At 47.4% G+C, this 27,569-nt stretch overlaps 2 protein-coding genes across 2 annotated transcripts in view; one reads left to right on the forward strand and one right to left on the reverse strand.

Annotated features, from left to right (window-relative positions):
* LOC107114446 (zinc finger protein 850-like) overlaps positions 1-10,465 on the forward strand; it is a 30,216-nt gene extending 19,751 nt beyond the window's left edge. Inside the window, exons 3-4 of the mRNA XM_015415937.1 lie at positions 2,288-2,294; positions 9,152-10,465. Of these exons, the coding sequence (XP_015271423.1) occupies positions 2,288-2,294; positions 9,152-10,422 (1,278 nt within the window). The 3' untranslated portion in view covers positions 10,423-10,465. The remainder of the gene's footprint in view (positions 1-2,287; positions 2,295-9,151) is intronic.
* The window catches only part of LOC107114461 (zinc finger protein 721-like), an 88,612-nt gene extending 68,898 nt beyond the window's left edge, over positions 1-19,714 (reverse strand). The window contains 1 exon segment of the mRNA XM_015415962.1: positions 18,499-19,714. Coding sequence (XP_015271448.1) covers positions 18,499-19,660 — 1,162 coding nt within the window. The 5' untranslated portion in view covers positions 19,661-19,714.
* Between the last annotated feature and the right edge of the window lie 7,855 nt (positions 19,715-27,569).

Genomic DNA, 27,569 nt, shown 5'->3' on the forward strand with positions numbered 1-27,569 from the left:
GCTGAGGGCCGGGGGGAGGGGGGGGTGGGGCTTGTTGCGTGTGCCCGCCCCCTGGGCTCTTTACTGCCGAAGGTCCGCTCCTGCAGGAAATGACCCCTGGCTAACACTAAGATGCAAATATCAGGTGTATTCACTGTTTTCTTGGTAGAGAGATAGAAGTGGAAAACAGAACAAATTTTGTAGTCATTTAAAAGAAGCAAAAGGGAATATTATTTGGTATGGAAAACCGTCTCGTACAGTCACAACAGTCGTACAGTCTTATGTGAATGTAGAGTTTACTTGTGACACAAAATTATCGAGAAGTACTGAAATGTCACAATAAATCTAGCATCCCGTAATGAAAAATCGTTCTGGCAGCCACACTAATGGAAAAAAAAAAGTGTGAAACCTTTTGTAAAAGATGCTAAAATATTTGGGTTATAAGACTGATAAATCGGGACCTGTTTTGATGTGGTGCCCCCCCCCAAATAAAAGCCCTGTCAGAAGCTGGATTGTTAGGGAGGGGGAATTCATGACCCAGGGAGCCATAGCTGAATATGCCCTGATTCTTTCCCTTGGCTGAGTAGGGAAAAGAGGATCTTTTAAGTAGTTAGACCGTAAAGAGGTTTAATTAGAGATGTAAAATTTCCGGAAATTTTGAAGCTCAGAAAAAAACCAGTTTTTTTCCCAGTTTTTTTGGGGGGGAAATGGAAATTTTCGGAAAAATTGAAAAAATGCTACATTAGCATTTCTTTTGTCTTTTCTAGAGCGAAAGTCATTTTGTTACTTTAGAAACAAAATATGACTATGGACATTTTTACTTGGCATGAAATTATCACAACTAGCATATTAAAAATATAGTGTACCCAAACAATTATTACAAACAGAATACCCACCCACATGCAAAAACAAAACTGAAACCTTTTAATTTTCTTCTGACAATAGCACCTCCTAAAGGAAGAAATGCATCTTGTTCTTGCATTGGAGAGTTCAGTTTGTAACCTAGGACTTGCTTGTTCCCAGTGCAGAGAAATTAGATCAATCTGATACCATATATATATTTGAAATTATTTGGAAAATATTTGAACACCTTGTTTTAAAATATTTTATTCATCATGTTAAAATAAAACGTTCCATAATCAATTTTTTTTTCTTTTCTTTTTTCAATTTTTCCAATTTTTCGGAAAAAAACAAAAAAAGCTTCAGGAAAAAAAACAGGGAAAAAACGTTTTTTTCCCGGGCCTTCACATCTCTAGGTTTAATAAAGCATTAATAAGCAGCGCTTTCCATATTTCTAGAACTTAGTCTCCCAGTTCGATTGATGGGAAGAAGATTTGGGGACGGGGGAGACCTTTTCCACTCACCGTATTACTGGTAATGATTTGTGGCCTTCAAGAACATGGTAGTTCTCTTGCTCTCTTCCCTTTGCTAACACAGCATCTTCTTGGTTTCTCAGGACTCTGGAGCCTCACCTCTTTTGCCAGTTGTGGCCTTCAGAAAGGAATTTTTTGGCAGAGCAAAGAAGATCTCTCCGTGTTCTTGGCTCAGAGCCCAAGATGGGAAGGCTAAACTCAGCTGAGCCTGAAGCGGAACTAGGCCCTGAAGCCATCCAGGCTGGGAGCGGAGGGGAATTCAGAGACAGCTCTGGCCAAAAGATAGTGGGTGGAGACACCACAAGTTCAGATGTGCAGCGCCAGCTGTTCAGGCAGTTCGGCTACCAGGAGGCGGAGGGGCCCCGGGAGGTCTGCAGCCGACTCCACCGTCTTTGCCGCCAGTGGCTGAAGCCGGAGAGGCGCAGCAAGAGGGAGATGCTGGACCTGGTGATCCTGGAGCAGTTCCTGGCTGTCCTGCCCCCGGAGATGGAGAGCTGGGTGAGGGAGTGCGGGCCGGAGACCAGTTCCCAGGCGGTGGCCCTGGCAGAAGGCTTCCTCCTCAGCCAGGCAGAGGACAGGAATCAGGACCAGCAGGTGAGCGGGATTCATCCTGAGACCTCTAAAGAGGAGAATATGGAAAAGCCTACACTAAAAATCCTCCCTTCCCAAATGCTGTACTTTTTAGGAAGCCAGCCTAGAAACCTCCTCTTTCCCGTCCCTTCCCAAGTGTCTGCCTGCCCTCTTCCAGTTTGGTGTTGTGGTTAAGTGCATGAACTCTAATCTGGGGGAACTGGGTTTGATTCCCCACTCCTCCACCTGCAGCTGCTGGATGACCTTGGGTAATCCATAGTTCTGAAAGAGCTGTTCTTGAAAAACACTCACAGGGTGTCTGTTGTGGGGAGGGGAAGGGAAAGGAGTTTGTAAGCCGCTCTGAGACTCGAAGTGAAGGGCGGGGTATAAATCCAATCTCTCCTCAGAGGTCCATCAGTGGCTATTAGCCACAAGGTATAGCTAGGGGCTCTGGGGCAAGTGATGCTCTGTCTTCTTGGTGCTTGGGGGGGTCAACAGTGGGAGGGCTTCTAATGTCCTGGCCCCACTGCTGGACCTCCTGATGGCACTGGTATTTCTGGCCACTGTGTGACACAGAGTGTTGGACTGGATGGGCCTTTGGCCTGATCCAACATTGGCGTCTCTTATGTTCTTATGTTCTTATTTCCCTGAGAAAAAGAAGGTGCCGTCTGACCTGAGGCAAAGGCCGTTCTTGTGGGGGACCACGTGGGAGAAAGACAGAGGTGCCACTGCGTTGGGTAAGGATTCCTGTTGTACCTTTCACTTTTCCTAGAGAAAGATTGGATTTATACCCGGCCCTTCACTACCTGGGCTTCAGCAGTCCATTTCAGCTTGTTCACCTTTAGTCATTTAGCTATGGGGCTAGGCAGTCTAGACGAACTATGAGTGATTTCTTTACACAGAGATGGGACAGCCGGGGGAGAGAAAACTGGGCTCTCTCAGCAAAAATGTTTCAGGTTGTGACAGAAGCTGTCTGTGGAAGACATAAGCCTCGTCTCTTGAGGACGGAAGGGATGAGGGGAGGGAAGTTCTTCACATGGGTTGGGAGGGACTGTGGTTCAGATCACCTGCTTGGCATGCAGAAAGTCCCAGATTCAATCCCCGACATCCCCAGTTAAAAGGATCAGGTAGTGGGTGCTGGGAAAGACCTCTCCACCTGAGACCCCCGGAGAGCTGCTGCCAGTCTGAGTAGTCAATACTGACTTTGATGGACAGACGGTCTGATTCCGTATAAGGCAGCTTCGTGTGTTCATGTTCTGAGATCTCAGACTAGTCAGTGAAGGGATGTGGAACATGGCTCTGTGGAATACACAGGACAGCTTCCAATCCGAGGACGACTGGCGTCCAACAGCAGTGCCGTGGGCCTGGTTTGTAAGGAACAGTTTCAAGCAGGGCTTCTTCTTTTTTTTGGGAAAAAGAGGTGCCGGAACTCTCATGAGGGAAATGAAGTTTTCAATCTGTACACTGAAAACTCACGAACTTTTAAACATTTTAAAAATAAATTTGTCGAAGAGGTTCCGGAACTCCGTTCTGGCGCGTTCCCCCAGACAATAAGCCCTGATTTCAAGCATTCGAAAGCGCATTCTTTGAGATCAACTTCTCCTCCGAATGTGTCAAGTCTGAGACGGAGGTGGTGTAGGCAGAGTGTGAAACTAATCTCTCAGGCAAGGTGGGGGAGGGTACACAGCCTGTGTGACTCCATCTTCGTTACAGGCTGGGTGCTTCGTTGGCCTGAGTTCTGTGAGAGGACAGCGTTCGACCACTCTCGTGAGAATGTTTCTCTCTCTCTTGTGCTTGTTAGCAGCCCTTATCTTCAAAAATGTGCCAGGCCAACTTAATTGCTTTTCCCACCACTGGACTCCAGGGGCAGGATGGCCTGGCTCATCTTAGTGTTGGGCAATGTGCCCTCTAAGCTGTGGAGTCTTGTGAGCAAAAATTCTACTTTGTGAGCTACTGGCATTAAAGTTGTGAGCGAGCAATTTGTCTGCTGCATAAATCAGTTTGCTTTGGAGCCATCCTTCCTGAGCTAAGACAAAAATGTGTGAGCCGGAGGCTAAAAATTTGTGAGCTAGCTCACACCAACTCAGCTTAGAGGAAACTATGGTGTTGGGAATAGCTTAATTCATGATTTTTATTTTTTTACTCATAGCCAGCATTTAGGAGTATAAGGTGCATGGTTTTAGTTATGTTGCCTCCGATTTTGGCAACCCTCGCTCTGTGTGTGCGTGCGTGCCCGAGGCCCAGCAGTTGAGAGCTTGGCCTGCATTTTCTGTAAGTTTGATGCCTCATTAGAAATCTCCTTGAAAGCCAACCTGGATCATGCATATTGTTTCCTTGGGATTTCAGCAAACTCTGGACCTCCTGGCAGTAGCTCCAGAGATGTAAGGCGTCTGCCCCTTCTGAGATCTTAATGTAGCCATCGGAGGGATCTCTAGGTGACTTTAAGGAGTGAAGAACAACATGCCTAAGAAAGGGGTCTCTGGAATATACTGGCCTCAGGCCTTTGAAGTAGTCAGTCAGTCAGTCAGTCAGTCAAAACCTTTATTGGCATAGATTGAAAAAGAAAAAAAACCCAGCATCATATAAACCACAGTTTTTAAATATACAAAGGCCCCGGTCACACGGAGTATTTGCCCCACTGAAGGCACGATACTCTGGTGGATTTTCCGGGCGCGATCTCACCGGAACATCCGGGAGGCGTAGCACTCCCGTGGCCAACCAGGATCAGCCTACCAGCAAATGGTTTGCCACGGGCTGCCTCCGGACTCCTGGGGTGTGATCGCACCGGCGTCCTCTTTGCTGCGTGCGCCGACGGTGGAAGCCCCCGTGTGCCGCCGTCAAGTCTGATCGCCTAATCGCGCATCAGATTGCGACAGCGCAAAGAGCCATGCCTCCCCCCCCCGGGTTTTCTGGCCCATGTGACCGGGCCAAAGACAATCATCCCACCAGAGCTTTAACCTTATATTCTCCAGCCCTCATGGCAACAGAGAGGATCCTCGCCGCTGGAAAGGTAATATGAGGGCGGAGATCTAATTGAAGGAAAGATACTGGTCTCTCTTCTGGGCAACTGTGTCCATTGATCACAAGGGGGCTGATTAGGTCATCCCATATTTTGCCATAGAATTCACAACTAAGCAAGATGTGTGTAATTGATTCTGTTTTCCTGCTACTACATAGACAGGTCCTTTCAGAGTAGGGAACATTTGCAGATCTACCATAAAGGAAGGCGCTGCGGTGGCTCAAGTGGTTAAGACGCTGAACTGCAGGCTGTGGAAGGTCGGTAGTTCAGCAGTTCGAAACCCGAGTGTGCCGCATGACGGAGTGAGCTCCCGTCTCTGGTTCCAGCTCCTGCCAACCTAGCAGTTCGAAAGCAAGACATTGCAAGTAGATAAATAGGGACCACTTCGGTGGGAAGGTAACAGCGTTCCATGTGCCTTGGTGTTTAGTCATGCCGGCCACATGACCACGGACAGCGCTGGCTCTTCGGCTTTGAAACGGAGATGAGCACTGCAACCCTAGAGTCGGACTCGACTGGCTTTCGAGCAAGGGAACCTTTACCTTTACCTTTTACCATAAAGGACGGCAGATGGTAAAGCATCGAAGCGCGCAAGCATAGATGCTTGTCTCAATGATGTGGCTGTACGCTGTAAAAAACAGGCCGCTGTAAGCCCGTTTCTCTGTGTTACATTGAACTTCAGAGGGGGGCAGGTAATACTGGAAGAGAGTTTGTTTTTCAGTGTCCAGAATCCTCTGCCTCAAAGTTCTGAATATTTGAGACTCGCCTATGGTGAGCAGGGAGTCAAAGGAGATGCCAATAGATTGTATTTTGTTCCCCCTCAGCATGGCCTTTGAAGTATCAGTCTCTTCTCACCTCCTTTGCTTTTATCACAGGTGATCGGGCACATGCAGGCGGTCCTGGACCTTCAGGTCTTTGTGGTGGACGGGAAGCCAAGCGGCCAGATCAGGTAGGGAAGGAATCGTGGGGGACACCCCAGGGCCCTCTGTCTTCCGACCATCTCCTGGGTCCAGGAAGATAATTCTGTCAGAAGGGCTCACTGGGAATGGCTGTTCTCAAGCTCTGTACTTGACTCCCCAGGAGAGCCGCAGCCAGTCTGAGCAGCCAGTTCTGACACTGACGGCTTAGTGATCTGAGACAGTCGACGGAAGCTTCCTGTGTTCAGGAGAACACTCCCACCCACCTCAGCTTCTCTGTGTTTTTGGACTGTGACGTTATCTGTAAAGAGGAAAAATCTTTCTTTCAGGGTCTGGTGACTCTACAGGAGGTGTCTGTCTACTTCACCCAGGAAGAGTGGGCCCTGTTAGACCCAGGCCAGAGGGCCCTGCACAGACAAGTCATGGCGGAGAATCGCAGGAATGTGGCCTCTCTGGGTACGGCTCCCTCTTTGCCTTTCATTGGTCTATGCAGAAAGCAGGAACTGATGTTTTCATCTCTCTCAGTGTCCGACAGGGAGGTCACTGAGGACATGAGTAGCAGATGTGCATAAGAACATAAGAGAAGCCAGTGTTGGATCAGGCCAGTGGCCCATCCAGTCCAACGCTCTTGTCACACAGTGGCCAAAAAGACCAGGTGCCGTCAGGAGGTCCACCAGTGGGGCCAGGACACTAGAAGTCCTCCCACTGTCCCCCCCCCCCGCCAAGCATCAAGAATACAGAGCATCACTTGCCCCAGTCAGGAAGTTCCTATCTATAAAAAGGTAAAGGTCTCCCTTGCTCGAAAGCCAATCGAGTCCGCCTCTAGGGTTGTGGTGCTCATCTCCGTTTCAAAGCCGAAGAGCCAGAGCTGTCCGAAGACGATTCCGTGGTCATGTGGCCAGCATAACTAAACACCAAGGCACACGGAGCACTGTTACCTTCCCACCGAAGTGGTACCTATTTATCTACTTGCAATTTCTTGCTTTCGAACTGCTAGGTTGGCAGGAGCTGGAACTAGAGACGGGAGCTCACTCCGTCATGCGGCACCTGGGTCTCGAACTGCTGAACTACTGACCTTCGACAGCCTGCAGTTCAGCGTCTTAACCACTTGAGCCACCGCAGCTCCGTTCGTATCCATACCTTGTGGCTAATAGCCATGGATGGACCTCTGCTCCATATGTTTATCCAATCCCCTCTTGAAGCCCTCCATGCTTGTAGCTGCCACCACCTCCTGTGGCAGTGAATTCCAAGTGTTAATCACTCTTTGGGTGAAGAAGTAACTACTACATGTAGTAGTCCATGTTCCTTTTTTTGCTTTTGTCTTTTTAGTATTTGTGTCTGTGTGCTTGCGTGCCTGGAAGTCATGGTGATTTCTGGCAACCCCTCGGACTTTTTCAGAGAAGTGGCTTGATATGCCTGCCTCTGTGTCTCAGAGCCCTGGTATTCCTTGGAGGTCTCCCATCCAAGTACTTGCCTGGGTTGGCCCTGCTTAGCTTCCGAGATCTGATGAGATCGGGCTTGCCCGGACTATCCAGGTCAGGGTTTAGTCCGTGTTTCTTTGACCTTCACTTATCCACTAGGCTTTTAGTCGAGGCAGCGGGCATCCTCCTTTTTCTCTATCTGTTGGGCCTTCCCTTCGGTCGATCAGATCTGAGTAATATCTGGAACCCAATTGTGTATTGTCTATGGTTGACGTGAAGGCTGCGATCCTACGCACAAATAGACCTGACATAGGCACGAAGGCCGGGAGGATTTAAAGGGCGCGATCAGACAGCAACATCTGGGAAGCGTTCCGCAGGCATTGGCAACCCGTGCTGCTCCAGTCACAGATGCGGAGTTAAAAGACACTGGGGAAAACCCGGTCGTAAACAGGTTGCGACAGGCCACAGACATTCTTTCCCCTGTGTGGTCGCTCCAGCGCACGCTCGTGCCATCGGGATGGTCTGATCAGGCCGTCCCGACTCTGTGCTGTTGTTTCCACACACCCCTTCGCAGTATGTGCACCATCGCAAACTCCATAGGGAGCCCTCAGAGCGGAGGTGCGATGCCTCGATTCCTCGTTTAAGCGCATGGGGAACAAATGGCAAAAAAAAGAGACTCGCCCGCAGTTGCGTCTGATTACACACTGACGGGCTGCGCCCGCAGTTTCCAAGAGAGGGGTGATCTTGCAACTGCGTGTCAAATTCCTCTGGAGGAAATAGCCTCGCTTCACACACACACACACACACACACCGCTTCAGCTGGCGCGTGTGACCACAACTGAAGTGACCTTCAAAACCCTCAAGCACTTTGGAATTATCGCAGAGGCGATGAGAGGACACTGAACTTGAGAATTTCATGCAGGGCGATTCCTTTATCACTAAATTTAAACCAAGGTCTCCAAGTCCATTGCTCGATATTCTCCATCACTTGGATGGTCATTTAATACCAGTGAAAAGAGTGTTATGACCAGGGGTCATTTCATAAAAAAAGAGGTGCAGGAGCTCATTAGCATAACTCATTAGCATAACTTATTTGTATATGCCACACCCCCTGATATCACGAGAAGTGTGTCAGAAGGCAACACCCACCGCTCAGGCTCCACTGGACTCTTTTGTATTGCTAGCTATTAGGCGGGGGGACGTGCGGATCTGCCCTCACAGAGGAGGGAGAGCTTGTACCTGAATAAAATTTGATCTTAAAGGTGCTACTGGATTGTTTTGGACCGGGGAGCTGGGGGGGGGGGGCTTTGCACCTTTTCTGGCTGCTTCTTGCTCTGACTGAGGGCTGCTGGGAGCAGGGGGTGGGGCTTGTTGCATGTGCCCGCCCCCTGGGCTCTTTACTGCTGGAGCTCCACTCCTGTGCGCTCCTGCAGGAAATGACCCCTGGTTATGACAGGTTTTATCTGCTCACTTAGCCTTTTCCACTCTGATTTTCACTCTAGGTGTTAGCTCTGTTTATTCTCTGGATGGAGGCTCAATTTCTCCCTCACTTGGTTTCTTTTTTATTCATTCTTACAGGGCAGGCGTGCGAGAGAGAGGGAGAAGAGCAGAAAAGGGAAACCAAAGCAAAACCAAAGTGGAGGAAGAAATCCATTGCTTCTGAAAGTGCTAATTTTCATGGAATCCCTGTCCAAGAGGAAAGTCGTGAAGGAAAAATGGTTTTCACTCAGTATGCCAAAATCTTAACTGGGAAACCAGGCTTTATCTTGCATGAGACTATGGAAAATCAGGAAAAGCCGTTAAAAGATTCAGAGTATTCAATGAGCTTTAGGGGAGTCAAACCCCCTGTTTTACAGGAAACGCTCCACGTGCAAGAGAAATCACACACGTGCTCACAGTGTGGAAAGAGCTTTGGAAGAAAGGACAAATTTATACAACATCAAAGGGTCCACACAGGGGAGAAACCATATAAATGCTCAGATTGTGGAAAGGCTTTCAAGAACAGATCGAACCTTACTTCCCATCAAACAATCCATACAGGAGTGAAACCATATCAGTGTTCAGAGTGTGGAAAGAGCTTCAGGCAGCGTGGGGGCCTTACTTCCCATCAAAGAATCCACACAGGAGAGAAACCATATCAGTGCTCAGAGTGTGGAAAGAGCTTCAGGCAGAGTGCCAACCTTATTTTCCATCAAAGAATCCACTCAGAGGTGAAACCATACCAGTGCCCAGAGTGTGGAAAGAGCTTTACACAGAGTGCTAGCCTTTTTTCCCATCAAAATATCCACACAGGGGAGAAACCATATAAATGCTTAGAATGCGAAAGGAGCTTCAGGAACCGTTCGAGCCTTGCTTCCCATCAAAGAATACACAGAGGGGAGAAGCTATATACATGCTCAGATTGTGGGAAAAGCTTCAATCACAGCACAAGACTTTCTTCCCATCAAAGGATCCATACAGGGGAGAAACCATATAAATGCCCTGAGTGCGGAAAGAGCTTCGGTCACAGCATAACCCTTTCAACCCATCAAAGAATCCACACGGGAGAGAAACCATATACATGCTCAGTGTGTGGAAAGTGTTTCGCTCAGAGTGCCAGCCTGACAAGACATCGAAGAATCCACACAGGGGAGAAACCATATCAGTGTTCAGATTGTGGAAGATGCTTTCGTTACAGAGCAAACCTTACTTTCCATCAAAGAATCCATACCAGGGAGAAACCATATAAATGCCCTGAGTGTGGAAAAAACTTCAAGCACAGCATAGCCCTTGCTTCCCATCAAAGAATCCACACAGGGGAGAAACCACATCAGTGCTCAGAGTGTGGAAAGCGCTTCAGTTACAAAACAAGCCTTACTTCCCATCAAAGAATCCATACTGGGGAATCCCTATATGCATGCTCAATCTGTCGAAAGCGTTTCAAAAGGAGCGCACACCTTTCTTCCCATCAAAGAATCCACACAGGGGAGAAACCGTATCAGTGCTCAGAGTGTGGGAAATACTTCCGTTACAGAGCAAGCCTCACTTGCCATCAAAGAATCCACACAGGGGAAAAACCATATAAATGTTCAGTGTGTGGAAAGAACTTCAGGCAGAGTGCAAACCTTACTTTCCATCAAAGAATCCACATGGGAGAAACCCTATAAATCTTCACCGTGTGAAGCAAGCTCAGTCAGATCATGGACCTTACAGCCCATTCAAATTCTGTAACATTCTTTTCTGTACCCAGTTTAATAATTATCCTGTGCTCAGTTACATGAAAACCTGAAGGTCTCATTTGTTGACACAAGGGTAGTAAAAATATAGCTAGGCCTGTTTTTAGAGTCTGCCTGAGGTAGAATGTACTCTGGCTAATGCATTGTGATTTATTATTAGACTTAACTACTCAACTTTCTTAGCAAACCAAGCAGATAAATGTTTCAGGTAATTCTATTAAAATGGATCTTAATTCTCTTGCCTAAGCAAACAATTCGTATATACAAGCAGGACTTGTGGGGGGGCATCTCATTTCCCCCTCCCCCACTGTTTCATCTTTCCCTTCCCTTCCCTTCCCTTCCCTTCCCTGAATGCCTTCACACCTTCTCCTGTTTTCCTACTTCCTTCTCTGTTTCCTACCCACCAGCAAATCAACCTTTACGTGCTCCCTGCAGCTTTCCCTCCTTCTACCTCCATCTAGGGAAACTATGGCTCAGTTGCATTGTGCCACTCACCTTTTCCTTTATTCCCTCTCCCATTTCCTTTTTTCCCTTCCACCTGGCAACCCCCTATCCTTGCTTTCCCCTGCTTCCTTCTCTCCTTCCCACCCACCCACCAAACTACCTTTTATTGCTCCCCCATCTTCAGCTATATCTGTAATGTATTTCCTTCATTTATATTGTGTTTTTCTTCACAATGGGGACTCAAAGCAGCTGACATCATTGCCCTCTGCTCTTTTTTATCCTCTCAACAACCTTGTATGATAGGTTAGACCGGGGTGGCCAAACTTGCTTCACGTAAGAGCCACATAGAATAAATGTCAGATGTTTGAGAGGCGCAAGACATGAACAGATGTTACACATGTTTTTCATTGAAAAATATGCAAATGTGCTTTTTATTCACATTAAATGAGACGGCCAAAAATAAAAACAAAGGTGGTAAAAACAGATATTGACAATTATATTTATTTGTCCAATGATATTTGTAGGCTCAGGGAGCAGGCTTTGAGAACGCATTTAAAGTTAAAGTTGCTTTCTTTCTCTGCTCCCCCCCCCCCGCTTCAAGCCTACCCAGGGAAGGGGACACAGACTGGGGAAGGGCGTGCCTCCCCTTCACTTCCCCAGCTGCCCTGGGAGCCACAGAATATGTGTGAAAGAGCCGCATGTGGCTCCCGAGCCACAGTTTGGCCATCCCTGGGTTAGACTGACCCAAGGTCACCCGATAAGCTTCCATGGAAGAGTGGTGATTTGAACCTCAGTGCAATTTTCTCAGTGGAGGGAGGTAAGCAGTGGGGTACCACAGGGATCAGTACTTAGTCCACTGCTTTTTAACTTGTTTATTAATTATTTGGAGTTGGGAGTAAGCAGTGAAGTGGCTAAATTTGCGGATGATACAAAGTTGTTCAGGGTGGTGAAAACCAGTGAGGATTGTGAGGCACTCCAAAGGGATCTGTCAAGGATGGGCGAGTGGGCGTCAACGTGGCAAATGGGGTCCAATGTGGCCAAGTGCAAGGTGATGCACATTGGAGCCAAAAATCCTAAATATAAATACACATTGATGGGGTCTGAACTGGCAGAGACTGATCAAGAGAGAGATCTTGGAGTTGTAGTGGATAACTCACTGAAAATGTCGAGACAGTGTGCGACTGCAATAAAGAAGGTTATTTATTTTGGTCCTCAAAACCTCTTATCATATCTTTCTTGAATTAGACAAAATATGGCTGTCCTCAAACGACAAACTAATCCAGAAGCTGTATAAGTTCTTACTAACGGACTTTGAACAGGACGAAGAAATTAAATCTGTAATGATCACCTGGATGAGGGATATAGGAGAATCAGGGGAAGAGAAATGGGCAAATATGTGGGAAATGGCCAAATCTATGAGAGCGATAGCATACAAAGAAAATGTGTTTAGAATGTTTCACAGATGGCACTGGGCGCCCGATAAACTATGGAAGGCAGAAGGATTACCTACAAGGGAAGATCTGATAAATAAAATATTAGAACTAGCCAGATTAGATGATCTAAGTTTAAAGATGCAGAATAAAACCCCCTATATAAATCAATGGTGCGACCTCATTTGGAATACTGTGTGCAGTTCTGGTCACCACACCTTAAAAAGGATATTATAGCTTTGGAAAAAGTGCAGAAAAGGGCAACTCGAATGATAAAAGGGTTGGAACACTTTCCCCATGAGGAAAGGCTAAAGCGCTTAGGGCTCTAGCTTGGAGAAACGACGACTGCGGGGTGACATGATTGCGGTTTATAAGATTATGCATGGGATAGAGCAGGTAGAGAAAGAGGTACTTTTCTCCCTTTCTCACAATACCAGAACTCGTGGGCACTCCATGAAACTGCAGAGCGGTCGGGTTAGAACGGATAAAAGGAAGTACTTCTTCACCCAAAGAGTGATTAACACATGGAATTCACTGCCACAGGAAGTGGTGGCGGCTACAAGCATGGACGGCTTCAAAAGGGAATTAGATAAGCATATGGAGCAGAGGTCCATCAGTGGCTATTAGCTATAAGGTATAGATAGGGGCTCTGGGGCAAGGGATGCTCTGTCTTCTTGGTGCTTGGGGGGGGGGGTCAACAGTGGGAGGGCTTCTAATGTCCCGGCCCCACTGGTGGACCTCCTGATGGCACCTGGTATTTCTGGCCACTGTGTGACACAGAGTGTTGGACTGGATGGGCCTTTGGCCTGATCCAACAATGGCGTCTCTTATGTTCTTATGTTCTTAACCTGAGTCTCCCAGATCACAGTCTTTTACTTTAACCACTACAGCATACTTGCTTTTGTGGAGTGGCTTCTGCTGAACAGTAGCAAGCAGCCAGTTCTGGGTAAGTCAAGCAAGTTGCGTGGTATCAAATCACCCAGCGATTACTGTCAGGCCTGGCCTTGATGAGTCCTCTCTCAAAGGCCGAAACAGCCCTGGGAAGGGCCTTGCCCCCTTCTCCCGCCTTTTACTGACAGAATAATAATTAATCAATCATTACCATATGGCAATGTGTGTTCTAGCCAGGAGATCCTAAGATTGTCTGGCAGCCGAGAGTTCTAGCTCTTTTAGTGTTATGTACCACTAGGTGGTGAGGAAAACTTAATTTTTGAGCTGAGAGAGTTCTGAGAGAACTGTGACTGACCCAAGGTGACCCAGCTGGCTTCACATAGAGGAGTGGGGAATCTCCAGATTAGAGTCCGCCGCTCCTAACCACTACACCAAGCTGGCTCTCCACTGATAGAAACCAAGGTTAGAAGGGTGTGTGGTTGCCTAGCAATGACCACTAAAGGCATTTGTTTCTTAACAGTACAGGTACTGCCTTTTTTTTTAACCTGTGTGTGTGTCTGTGCACACTACATGTACACACACACACACACACACACGCTTCAATTTCAGATTTTTCTGCAAACCTTTGGTGTTTTTCAGGTATGGTCATGGCTCCAGTCTCACAGGGTGTCTGTTGTGGGGAGAGGAAGGGAAGGAGATTGTAAGCTGCTCTGAGACTCCAAGTGAAGGGTGGGGTATAAATCCAACTCTTCCCAACCCCCCCCCCCCCAAACTGTGGAGTCTTGTGAGCAAAAATTATACTTTGTGAGCTACTGGCATTAAAGTTGTGAGCAAGGAATTTGGCTCCTGCATAAATTAGCTTGCTCTGGAGCCATCCCTTCCTAAGCTAAGACAAAAATGTGAGCCGGAGGCTGAAAAACTGTGAGCTAGCTCACACTAACTCAGCTTAGAGGGAACACTGCTCCCCCCCACCCAAGATCCACCCCACCCAAATTCAAAGCAAAGATTGTTGAGTTCTATCCCCAGAGATGTGCTGGCTTTGCAGAAAGGTGGGGTGGGAGTCCTGATTTGGGAGTAGGAAAAGAACAGAGGTTGGATGAGCCGCAACTAGCGGGGGACTGGATTATATCCTTTTCCATCCCCCTCCCCAAAAATCAAACTCAGCCTGCCTGCCTTTCACCTCCATTCAAAAGTTGAGGTGCCTTTGCATACCCCCTCCAATCCACACACACACACCCCCGCAGTCCAGGGGCAGGGCTTCACCCCAAATGCAATTCCAGATCTTTCCAGGATGGCGGGGCGGGGGGGAAAGCGGACACTACGTCCAGGAATCCGAATTCTCTCCCTGTAGTGTATTCCATAGCTGCCATGGAATGCAGAATGTATGTGAAACATCTCATTGAACAGCAATGTTAAGCTTCATCCTGGGCTAGGATCCAAATACATCCAATCGTATCGCTAGCCCAGGAAGTAACAAGCCAATCATTTCACAGCAAGCTCCCTGATTGGAAACGTCCATGATTGGTCATGTGAACAACCGTATTGGTTGGTATTTGTACAGTGGGTGTGGCTACATTAGCCGGGAATGTTTAAAAGCAGGACAGCTGCAATGTAAAAGCTGTTCTGGCTATCAGATGTTGATCTGTGTTGGAGTTGTGTTCGAGTTGAAGAATAAAGCTGTGTTCTTGCTGAATCACTCTCTGACTTCTAAGCGAGCGACTTAACACTCCCATTAGTTCACAGGTAGAATCCCTCCAAGAAGCAGAGCGGACCCCCCCCCCCCATTCCCCTTCTGGAGCAATGCAAACGATACCTGCAAGTCAGGGTGAAAAGGTCTTCTCTTCAGGGGGTCAGAGCAGGCCTGTAGCTACAGTGGGGCGTTTCAGGGCCTGGCCCCCCGACTTCCTGCCAAGGCCCCCTGACTTCTGTGCAGCTCCTAGGTCCCCCAACTCTCTGGTCCACCTGGAGGACTCCCCACCACCGCCCCTTCCCCAAGCACAGCTTGCTTCCCCGTGTAGGCAAGCAGACTGCAAGCACTGCAAAAGTGAGTTTTTACAATTTTATTTAATTTTTTTTAAAAAATTGTGACGTCAGTGCCCCCAACTTATTTAAAGGCCCCTCGAATTACAAAACCCTGGCTGCGGCCGCGGGTCAGAGGACTTTTGACGTGGTCCTCCTCTAAGTGGGATGTGAGTCCCACCACAGGGTATGTGATAGTGGTTTGTTTTGAAACAGTTTTCTTGAATCTCTGGACTGTGTTGTCAAAAAAGAAGTGTAAGATAGCAAGTTAGTGAAGAAGAAGAAGAGACAGATGAGGAAGAAGGAGAAGGAGAAGAAGAAGATTGTACTTTTACTGCCTTTGTTTGTTGGAACGGTTTGCATGCAAGTCTTGGTCTATAACAACAGTTTAAAGAGGATTTCTGAACAAGATGACATTTTGCTCTACCACTTGCTCTTCAAGGACCACTGGTAACATTACTGCATCAGCTGTTATCCTCCAAGCTGGCACGTTTCACTTTCAGGTTTTTCAGTCTCCCAGCTGGAACCTTTGAAGAAAAATGTCGGCTTGATTATTGTGGTCGCTAAAGCATGACAGGAGGGACCTCTGCCTTGCCGAGTCCTTTCTTAAAGCACTCTGTGGACCAGGACCCAGGATTGGGGTGAGGTGGGGTCAGGGCCCTCCCTCAGTGTTTTTGCATACTTGGCTTCCTCCTTCAGCAATGCATGTGCCATCCCCATTCCAGCTGCCTCAGTGGACGGTGGGGGATGCATTACTGCAGTGAGTCTGGCCTCAGTATGTCAAATGGAACAGCAGCTGTTTGCTGGATGGGAAGCGAGACTATTGCACCCAGCTTTGAGGGTATCTGTAATTACATCCTTCCCAACAAACTCAAGAGAGACAAATTATCGGCCAGTGAGAATAATATCAGAGTGCCATAATTTCTTTGGCTGAATAAAGGTTCTGAGAATGTGTCAGCATGCGGCCAAATTTATTTTCTGTTGCTTTCCCATGTATGTGCTTGATTGCTTTTGCTTTCATATGTAGATAGGCACATTTTATCATATGTGGTGGTTATGTGATGTTTCAAAAAAAAAATTGGAAATGAGTGCATTTCTTTTCTGTTGGTTTCCCATGTATGCGCTTGATTGCTTTTGCTTTCATATGTAGACCTGTTGATGCGCTTAATTGCTTAGCTGCTGGAATGTCTATATCTCTCAAGGCCACAGGTGGTTGCTGCTGGATAGTTGCTTGGGTAATCTCACGGAGAACTGTGGGAAGGAGATATGTTATGCCGCCTAGAAGCGTTTGCTCCCAGGCCCGATGGCACACGGGGGAAGTCCCACAATTGGGCCTCAGCTGTTTGAATGTACTATAACCTGCCATGCTCGTTGCTCCCCCCTCATTCCTAACAGTGATCCTGTACATGCAGCTATAGCTTCAAATAAAGTAAAAACTTTATGCAAGAGTGTACTTCATTGATGCTGTGGGGAGGCCTGACAGAATGCAAAACAGGGAAGAAACTAGTTTTTTGGGGGAGGGGGGCTTGTGCTGGCTGCAGAACACAGGTTACTTCCTGGCAGATAAACAAGGCCTCAGTGTTCCCTCTGAGTTAGTGTGAGCTAGCTCACAGTTTTTTAGCCTCCGGCTCACATTTCTGTCTTCACTCAGGAAGGAGGGCTCCAGAGCACACTAATTTATACAGTAGCCAAATCGCTCGCTCACAACTTTAATGCTTTGCTGGTGCAAAATGCTGTGGCTAGGCTGTTGATGGGAGCACATCCAGCCTGTGCTCAAGGCACTGCACTGGCTGCCGATAGCATACTGAATTTGTTTCAAGGTGCTGGTTCTTACCTTTAAAGCCCTTTATGGTCAGGGACCTACATACCTGAGGGACCACCTTTCCCACGTTCCCCAGAGAGCACTGCGTTCAGGGGCCCAGACCCGACTGGCCCTCCCAAGTCTCAAGGAGGCCAGGCTGGTGACAACCAGGGCGTGGGCCTTCTCGGTGGTGGCTCCATCCTGGTGGAATGAGCTCCCAGAGGAGATCAGGGCCCTGCAGAATCTCTTACAATTCCGCAGGAACTGTAAAACGGAGCTCTTCCGCCAGGCTTTTGGAGCCGCCGCCACCGAAGCCCTGTTGCCTCTGGAATTTATATCGACAGCCTGCTTGGACTGTCTGCTTGCAAATATTTTTAGCACACCACCTTAAGTAACGAATGAAGGATCACTAGCACTTTATGATCATTTGAATTGTTTTAACTTGATTTTATGTGTTTTATTGGTATTTCTGTACCAACTGTGTAAGCCGCCCTGAATCCACACGCGGGGAGGGCGGGGCACAAATTGAAAATATAAATATAAATAAATATAAAGCATAAGAGGAGCAGAGGTGGTTTGCCAAAAAATTTCTACAGACCAACTTAATTACAAAAAGAAATCTGTTTTCATCATTATAAAGTCTACATGGCTATTCAACAAATGAGAGACAATCTTTCACGCAGCAGAATGGAATAAAAAATATTTATCTCAATGGATTTTGTCAATGAGCTTTTCCAGTTCTGCTAATTCCAAGTCCTTAGTAAGCCATTCCTTAACAACAGATATTGCTGACAATGTCTAGTCCTATGTCAATAGAAATTAAAAGAGTTAACATCAACTGACCACTGGCAGACAGATGTTTGTCACTGACGTGGCAGTATATAGAAGAGATTGGATTTATACCCCGCCCTTCACTACCCAAAGGAGTCTCAGAGCAGCTTACAAACTCCTTTCCCTTCCCCTCCCCACAACAGACACCCTATGTGATGTAGGTGGGGCTGAGAGAGCTCTGACAGAAACTGCTCTTTTTCAAGAACAGCTGTGCCAGAACTATGGCTTGCCCAAGGTCATCCAGCAGGTGCAAGTGGAGGAGTGGGGAATCAAACCCGATTCTCCCAGATTAGAACAGTCATTAGAATAACAATCAGTCATTAGAATAACGATCAGCTCAGGTCTGTTGTCAGAATCAGGTAAATAAATAACACATAGATCACAGGGGAATTCTTAAGGAATGCATACATAGATTTAAACGTTTTAGTCCACATGTCCTGCAAAGCACTTGCAATATTTAAATCTACCATATGGAACATTTTGTTCCAACTGGCTAATATTAGGTACTAAGATAAGAATCAGTGTGACCACTGAAGATCTTTCCAACTGTTAAGCAATTAAATGGCTTCTAACCAAAATGGATTCTTTGATGCCTTGTAAGGTTTGTGCTCTGAGTGAAACTCTTTCCACATTCTAAACATTGATATGGTTTCTCTCCTGTATGAATTCTTTGATGGGAAGTAAGGTTTACACTCACACTGAAGCTTCTTCCACATTCCATGCATTTATATGGTTTCTCCCCGGTATGTATTCTTTGATGCACACCAAGACGTGAGTGGTCAGGGAAACACTTTCCACACTCTGAACATTTATATGGTTTCTCTCCTGTATGAATTCTTTGATGGGAAGTAAGGTTTACACTCACACTGAAGCTTCTTCCACATTCCATGCATTTATATGGTTTCTCTCCTGTGTGGATTCTTTGATGTCTGATAGATCCTGTCCTACTACTAAAACACTTTCCACACTCTGAGCATTCATACGGTCTTTCTCCTGTGTGGATTCGCTGGTGGGCAGTAAGACTTGAGCTCACACTGAAGCCCTTTCCACACTCCAAGCATTTATATGGCCTCTCCCCATTGTGAATTCTTTGATGATAAGTGAGGCCTGAGCTATGGCTAAAGCTCTTTCCACACTCTGAACATTTATAAGGTTTTGCCCCTGTATGGATTCTTACATGGTAAGCAAGGCTTGAACTGTGACTGAAGCTCTGTTCACATAGTGAGCATTTATAAGGTTTCTCTCCTGTGTGGATCCTTCGATGAGAAACAAGGCTTGAGCTCACACTGAAGCTCTGTCCGCACTCCAAGCATTTGTATGGTTTCTCACCTGTGTGGATTCTTTGATGGTAAGCAAGTCCTGAGGTGTGACTGAAACTTTTCCCACACTCCGAACATGTATATGGCTTCTCCCCTGTGTGGATTCTTTGATGGTAAGCAAGGCTTGAGCTGTGACTGAAGCTCTGCCCACATGCCGAACATTTATAAGGTTTCTCTCCTGTGTGGATTCTTTGATGGGAAGTAAGGCTGGAGCTCATGCTGAAAGTCTGTCCACACTCCAAGCATTTGTATGGTTTCTCACCTGCGTGGATTCTTTGATGATAAGCAAGGCCTGTGCTGTGACTGAAGCTCTTTTCACACTCTGAGCATCTATATGGTTTCTCCCCTGTGTGGGTTCTTTGATGGGAAATTAGATTCGAAATCACATTGAAGCTCTTTCCACACTCTGAGCAATTATATGGTTTCTCCTCCATGTCTATTCTTTGATGGGAATTAAAACTTGGGGTCTGACTGAAGCTATCTCCATGATCAGCGCATTTCTCCCCTTTGTGAATTTCTGCATGCAGGCTAACAGCTGACAGAGGGACCTTATTTCTACTACTGCGGCGTTCCTTTACTGGAATCTCATGGAAGTCTGCACCATAAGAAGAAATTAATTTCTGAATGCACTCATTTGCTTCAGTTTTCTTTTTCTGCTCTTCACCCTTTTTCTTCCATTCCTTCATACCACCTGCAGAAATAGCAAAGAGAAACCTGATGAGAGAGAAGTGGATCCTTGGATCAGAGAACAAATCTTCTTAATTCCTATTATGAATAACAGAAAATTCTTCACATTTTGATACCAATGTAGTGTAGCATGTTGGATCGCCACGCATGAAGTCTCAACTTCAATCCTTGGATCTCCTGCTAGAAGATCTCAAGAATAAGTGTTTGGAAGACTCCAGCTAAGGTCTTCAAGAGCCATTTCCAGTGCAAGAAGACAATATTGAGCAAGATGGATTGATGTACATATTATTATATTCAGGAAAGCCCAGCACTGCATAGACAATCCATGATACACGTGGATATTATTATGTACTCTCTTTACTAGATGAAAGACACCCCCCCCCCCAAGTATTCTGAGAAATCTTTCCAGCACAAAGTGGGTGAAATTTAGGTCAACTAATTTCTGCCAGGAATCTCACAGCCTGGTGTACAAAATCAGTTTCCCGACATACAACTGAACAGCTACCAGCCAATCTCTGTCCTTCCCCAGAATTATGAACAATGAAAGTTGCCCCTCATTCAGGGATTCCAAGAAATATTTCAAACTGGCTCGTAGCTACAGTGGGGCTATTGGGGGTTCCACCCCCTTCCTTAAAGGGCCAGCCCCACAACATTTTCTGAGAAGATTTTTTGAGACGAATTGGGGAGGGGGGCAGGGGTCATGTGCACGGGGCCTCCGCTTCTCCTTTAAATGCTTTTGAGAAGAAGCAGGGGATGGCTTGCACCCCTCTCCCTCCCTCCTGCAAGATTTAAAGGGCCCTCCAGCTGATCGGCAGGTCACATGCTCCCCGTCGATCAGCCGAAGGGCCCTTTAAATCTTTCGGGAGGGGAGGGAGAGGGGTGGCCCACGGCAGTCAGGCTTGGGGATGAATTGGAGCTGACATAAACATAATGGCAGCCCCACCAGAAAATTTTTGGCCCCACAAGCTACAAAATCCTGGCTACGGGCCTGATTTCAAACATCAATTGGGTGATATTTCCATAGAATTAGCATGTACTGTGAGGCCTCACAAAATGGTATATGAAAATAACATTTATTTATTTATTTAAATTTATAACCCGCCCTCCCCGCAAGCGGGCTCAGGGCGGTGTACAGATGGGGTCAATGCCCAATACATAAAACATTAAACCTGCATTTTAAAAACATTCAATACAACATAAGTGCTCTCCATAATATCTAACAAGGGAACAGATAACGTCATCAGGATGGTATCTTTAGTGGCCACAGTTCTACGCAGTACCACCATTTTAGCGCTCATGGCGAGTTGGTAATGAAGGGCTAGGACAGATAATAAGAGTCATTGACAGATGGTAACAGTCGTGACGCCTCCTACTCAAACGCCTAGCGGAAGAGCTCCGCCTTACAGGCCCTGCGGAACTGTACAAGGTCCCACAGGGCCCGGATCTCCTCTGGGAGCTCATTTCACCAGGTAGGAGCCGCTACCGAAAAAGCCCTGTTACATAACTGAGCAGCTACCTGACAGTCTCTCTCCTCTCTCAGAGCCCTGGGTAAATGGATAGTTTACGTCTTCCAGCCAGCCGGTGAGGCTAGCTTTGGGAAACAGGAGTCCAGCTGTGAAAGAAAGAAAAAAATGCACCAATGTTTTCTGCTTCTTCCAACATACCTAAGGGTTCTGCTTCTTCCAACATACCTCTTCCCATACACGCCTCGGACAGCGTTACGCTCTGAGAGTCAACATCTCCTGGCGATCCCTGGCCCAAAGGATGTCCACCTAGCCTCGACCAGGGCCAGGGCTTTTTCTGCCCTGGCCCCCACCTGGTGGAACATGCTCCCTATTGAGATCAGGGCCCTGCGAGATCTTATGCAGTTCCGCAGGGCCTGCAAGACGGAGCTCTTCCGCCAGGCTTTTGGCTGAGGCAGCAGGAGTCCACATATGCCCCCCCCCTCAAGGTTGCGGTCTCCCACCCACTGATAACCGGCCATACTTAGTTACATCAATGGGCCGGGTTCTCCCTATGGCAAGCATGACTACTGTTTTTATATGTTTCAATGTGTTTTAAATTTTATCGACACGCTGTGACCCGCCCTGAGCCCGTTTATGAGATGGGCAGGATATAAATGCCAATAAATAAATTAATTACAGATGTTCAGGGATTCCACACCACTCTGCTTGAACAGCCTCATAAAGGGAAAACATGTTGGAACTCTTTTTTGGGGGGTGGGGATTTGAAACTGTCCTGCAGTGGAGAGGGTTATAGCATAACAGTCGGGTGCTGTCGATTCAGTGCAATATTTTAGCACAAGAGTAAAGTAAAAGGTAAAGGTTCCCTTGCTTGAAAGCCAGTCGAGTCCGACTCTAGGGTTGCGGTGCTCATCTCCCTTTTAAAGCCGATGAGCCAGCGCTGTCCGAAGACATTTCCGTGGTCATGTGGCCAGCATGACTAAACACCAAGGCGCACGGAACGCTGTGACCTTCCCACCGAAGTGGTCCCTATTTATCTACTTGCAATTTCTTGCTTTCGAACTGCTAGGTTGGCAGGAGCTGGAACTAGAGATGGGAGCTCACTCCCTCATGCGGCACACTCGGGTCTCGAACTGCTGAACTACTGACCTTCCACAGCCTGCAGTTCAGCATCGTAACCACTTGAGCCACCGCAGCTCCTTAGCACAAGAGTAGCAGAGTGAAAAGGCTCCTGGGAAAGTCCCCCCCCCCTTCTAGCATATACTGTTTAAATATTGCGCTCCCTGTTCTCTATATTCACTCGATATATTTATCTGAGTTAGGGTTTATTTTAAATAATCTTCAGTCATTTGTAAAGAGAAAAACCATACTGGTCTCTGTCAGTTTACCTCATTCCCTAGTTATTGGCCACATACTTGTGTGGCTTTTATACCCAAGGCCCACATTCTGTTATTGTGGTGCTCAACATGGCAAAAACAGAACACATGACGAGGAAAGGGAGCTGCAGCCTAGGATCGGCACAGGGGTAGTACATAAACATCTAGTTTATTTAAATGAAACTACTCCACAGGGCCAGATGAACTGCATCCAAGGTTTCTAAGGGAATAGTGACTAATGACGCTCACAAAATGATAGCTGAATGGAGCGTTTAAGGTACTGAATCCAGCCACTGTCATTTTCAGTGAATTCCATGCAATGCATTGATACTGACCAATGTCAAAAGCAATTCCTCCTGCCAGGGGTCATTTCGTAGAAAAAGAGGTGCAGGAGCTCATTAGCATAACTTATTTGCATATGACACACACTCTGACATCACAGGAAGTGTGTCAGAAGGCAACACCCACCGCTCAGGCTCCACTGGACTGTTGTGTATTGCTAGCTGGGGGGGGACGTGCAGATCTGTACTCACAGAGGAGGGAGAGCTTGTACCTGAATAACACTTGGTCTTAAAGATGCCACTGGACTGTTTTGGACCGGGGGGCGGGGGCAACTTACCTGGCTGCTTCTTGCTCTGACTGAGGGCTGCTGGGAGCAGGGGGTGGGGCTTGTTGCATGTGCCCACCCCCTGGGCTCTTTACTGCCGGAGCTCTGCTCCTGTGCGCTCCTGCAGGAAATGACCCCTGCCTCCTGTCCATATTTATCCACCAAGACATACCCAGAGAGGCCAGATTGCTGCAGTTCTCCTCCATGACTTCTTGGTGCAGAGCCCTTTGGCCCGGATCCAGCAGAGCCCACTCCTCCTCTGAGAAATACACAGCCACATCCTCAAAGGTCACCAGACCCTGGAAGAAGAAGGGGAAATTTTCTCCTTGGAGATCATCAGGGAAGCAATGTGAGGCGGCCAAGGGAGTTCTTTGGCAGAAGCATTCAAACTATCCCCTAATAGAGACACATCTGTTTGGGCCCAGGGAGTAGTGCGGGGGACAGAAGCCCCTGGGTCAGTCCCCAGCCCTTCTCCTTTACCTGATCTCGCTGCACCAAGGTGGTTTCCATTCCACCACAATGAGAAGTTCTAGAATAAAGTATCAGTGTCCTTCCAGTGCCTATGAAAGAGACAAAACCTGTCTTTTATTAAATAGTAAATGGCCCAGTAGCACCTTTAAGACTTACAAACCTTATTGTAGCATAGTCTTTAAGGTGCCTCCTGGACTCTCGCTCTTTTCAGCTGCTACAGACAGACTAACACGGACACCCATCTTGATCAAACAGCATCATGCATGCAATAGCCAGGATTTCACAATTAAAGGAAAAATGAGACCAAGACAGCATCATACAGCCAGCAAACGAAGTCATATGAAGGTGGAGGGAGAGAAATACCCAGCTAAAAATTTCAGGCAGCACTCTTCTCCTACACACTGACAACATCTGGAATTTATTGCAAAAGGGGCCTCCCGGCTTTTCAGAAAGGAGGAAACTCCAGGATGGGGGTGTTTTAGAGGGACCCCAGATGGATCCGCTGCACAGTCATCCTCCCTTTGGGGAGAAGGGGGGGGCGTCTCCCGTCTCAGCCCTCTCCCCCCTCCATCGGCTTCTGCTTTTTGCCTCCATCCGCAGCCGGGAGTCTTCCCTCCCTCCCTCCCTCCCTCCCGGCCGTCTTGGTGCTCCCCGGCATCCCAATGCGATTTTAACTCACCAAGCGCGACCGGGATGAGACAGACGCTACCGTGGGAAAGACAAAAGCCACATTCCCACGGGGTGGTGGTGGGGACAGGCACAACAGGAAGTGACCTCACAAGCCCCTCCACTTTCCCCGCTGCTTGTCTGGGAATTGGGACTCGCTAGTTTTAACCGGTGGAGATAGATCAAGATGGGTAGCCGGTTAGTCTGTCTGTAACAGCTCCTGCCAACCTAGCAGTTCGAAAGCAAGAAATTGCAAGTAGATAAATAGGTACCACTTCGGTGGGAAGGTCACAGCCTTCCGTGCGCCTCGGCCTTTAGTCATGCCGGCCACATGACCACCGAAGCGTCTTCAGACAGCGCTGGCTCTTCGGCTTTGAAAGGGAGATGAGCGCCGCAACCCTAGAGTCGGACTTGACTGGCTTTCGAGCAAGGGAATCTTTTCCTTTAACGGTCGAAAAGAGCAAGAGTGCAGGAGCACCTTAAAGGCAAACAAAATATGTGGCGGGGGACGCTTTCGGGAGTCACTGCTCCCTTCTTCAGATATGAGTCCAGTGGCACCTTTAAGACCAACAAACTGGTGCCACTGGACTCAAACTTTGTTCTGCTGCTTCAGACCAACACGGCTACCCACCTGAATGTTTCTTCAGATATAATATCTGAATAATATAATCTCTGAATCTAGTATCTGAAGAAAGGTGACTCTCGTAAGCTCTTCCCCGCCACATATTTTGTTAGTCTTTAAGGGGCTCCTGGACTCTTGCTCATTTCAACCCAGGGATTCAATCTCCCTCCCCGCCCTGTAGGACAAGGGAAAAATGAATGTGATTTCTGAATGTGGGTTCTGATATTTCCTCCGACATGTTTATATGCTGCCAGCTGTCACTGCGCCTTCAAAAGTCTAATTATAACAGTTCCAGATCTTGAATTTTCTGATTAGAGAAAGTTATAGTAGAATATATGTGTTATAATTGTACTTTTTGTATATGAAGCTATATATTAAGGGAAAGCATTATTGAGAGGGCTCTGAGGATGGAATTAGGATGCGATAAGAATGGAAAGCGTATTCAGGAAGCTGCAAGGACGTCAAGAGCGAAGTTAAATGTGAATCACAACCTTTATCACCCAGCTCCCCAAAAAACAAGGGAAAGAGCTTCCTTAAGGCCAGCTTCCCTAATGTTCCCATTGCTCTGAAGAGCTGATAAGCAAATGCAGCCACTGAAGTACATGACCAATAGTAAGGCTTAAAGTCAAATGATGCTTGTATGATGGTATCCGCTTGGTACCAATTCGAGATTCTTTAATGTGTAAACTATATGTGATGTCATGTGGGGTAGAAGAGAAGAGATTGGACCTATTCCCCGCCCTTTACTGCCCAAAGGTGTCTCAGAGCGGTTTACAAACTCCTTTCCCTTCCCCTCCCCACAACAGACACCCTGTGAGGTAGGTGGTGGAGCTGAGAGAGCTCTTGACAGAAACGGCTCTTTTTCAAGGACAGCTCTTATCAGAACTATGGCTTGCCCAAGGTCATCCAGCCAGGTGCAAGTGGAGGAGTGGGGAATCATACCCGGTTCTCCCAGATTAGAGTCCGCGCACTTAACCACGACACCAAACTGGCTCTCTAGAAGACCTTCTGCCCTTCCTGGTTATGGCAGAATACAGTTTTTGGAATGGCTGAAGTGCTAAGGTACTCAGCCCTGTATTCCCTGTTTCAAATGCATTAAACAGATATTCATCTAACTCGTTGGACTCCGACTGTGTGTCTCCAGTTCGGCATGAGAGCACGCTGGCGGATTTCTGCATCAGCCCCAAGCCCCTTGTAGACAGAAAGCAGGGCTTTCCAAAGTGGAATGCTCGTGGGTTCATCCATCAGCCTCCTCCCCCCTCCCTGCAACGCCAGGGTGCATCCCTGGGGTAGGGTTACCATTCTCCAGGTGGTGGCTGGAGATCTCCGGCTATTACAACTGATCTCCGGGTGACAGAGGTCAGTTCACCTGGAGAAAACGGCCCCTTTGGAAAGTGGATTCTGTGGCATTGAAGTCCTTCTCCCCAAACTCCTCCCACCTCAGGCTCCGCCCCCAAAATCTCCAGGTATTTCCCAACCTGGAGCTGGCAACCCTACCCTGGGGACAGAACTTAAGACCTTTCCCTTGGAAGTTGTGTGGGATCGTGTGGGTGGATAGCCGCAAAAATGAGCACCACCAGCAAAAATGGCATTGCTGGTTATTATTTATTTATAATTTAAATGTATAGACTGCCCTACCCCTGAATACACGAGGTTCAGGGTAGTGAACAACATAATGATAAAAACATAAATAGATCATAGCACATATAATGCATAGATAAAAAACATTATCAGATGCCATTAACACGGAGGAGGAGGAGGAGATTGGATTTATACCCCACCCTTCATTTGGAGTCTCAGAGCACCTTACAATCTCCCTTCCCTTCCCCTCCCCACAACAGACACCCAGGGAGGGAGGCAGGGCTGAGAGAGCTCTTTCGAGGACTGCCCTTGAGAGAACAGCTCTAAGAGAACTTGTGACTGACCCAAGTTCACACCAGCAGCTGCATGTGGAGGAGTGGGAAGCAAGTTCTCCCATACTACTACACCGAATAAATTCCGATTATGTCACTGTTCCATGGGAAGATGAAAGGAGGCAGGAAGAAAAGGGGGGGGAGTGCCAGTAGGGTGGTATCACTGGCTGATTCTGCATTGGCTTTTCCCTCTGTTGCTTTATGAAACTTGTGTTGGAGCAGAAATCCCCCTCTGCATTGCATGCTGGTTTCACTTCCGTTGATCATCGGGTTTTATGATAGCTCCCATACTCCATGCCATTTTTGAGTTCTTTGATCTTCGGATTTTATCAAACCTTCTGTATAGATTTATGGCCATTTTATGGCCGTTCAGGGGTTACTTTGCAGTCAGTACGGTGTTGCCCCGAGGAATTTGGATGTGGTTTTGAGCTGCACTTTCCCCTCCCAGTTGAGAAAACGTGGAGCGAATGCTAGCTGCAGAATCGTCCACTGTGTTAGAACCAGTGTTCCCTCTAAGCTGAGTTAGTGTGAGCTAGCT

The sequence above is a fragment of the Gekko japonicus genome, unplaced genomic scaffold (assembly GCF_001447785.1).
Source record: "Gekko japonicus isolate JY-2015 unplaced genomic scaffold, Gekko_japonicus_V1.1 scaffold2271, whole genome shotgun sequence".
NCBI classification, from domain to species: Eukaryota; Metazoa; Chordata; class Lepidosauria; order Squamata; family Gekkonidae; genus Gekko; species Gekko japonicus.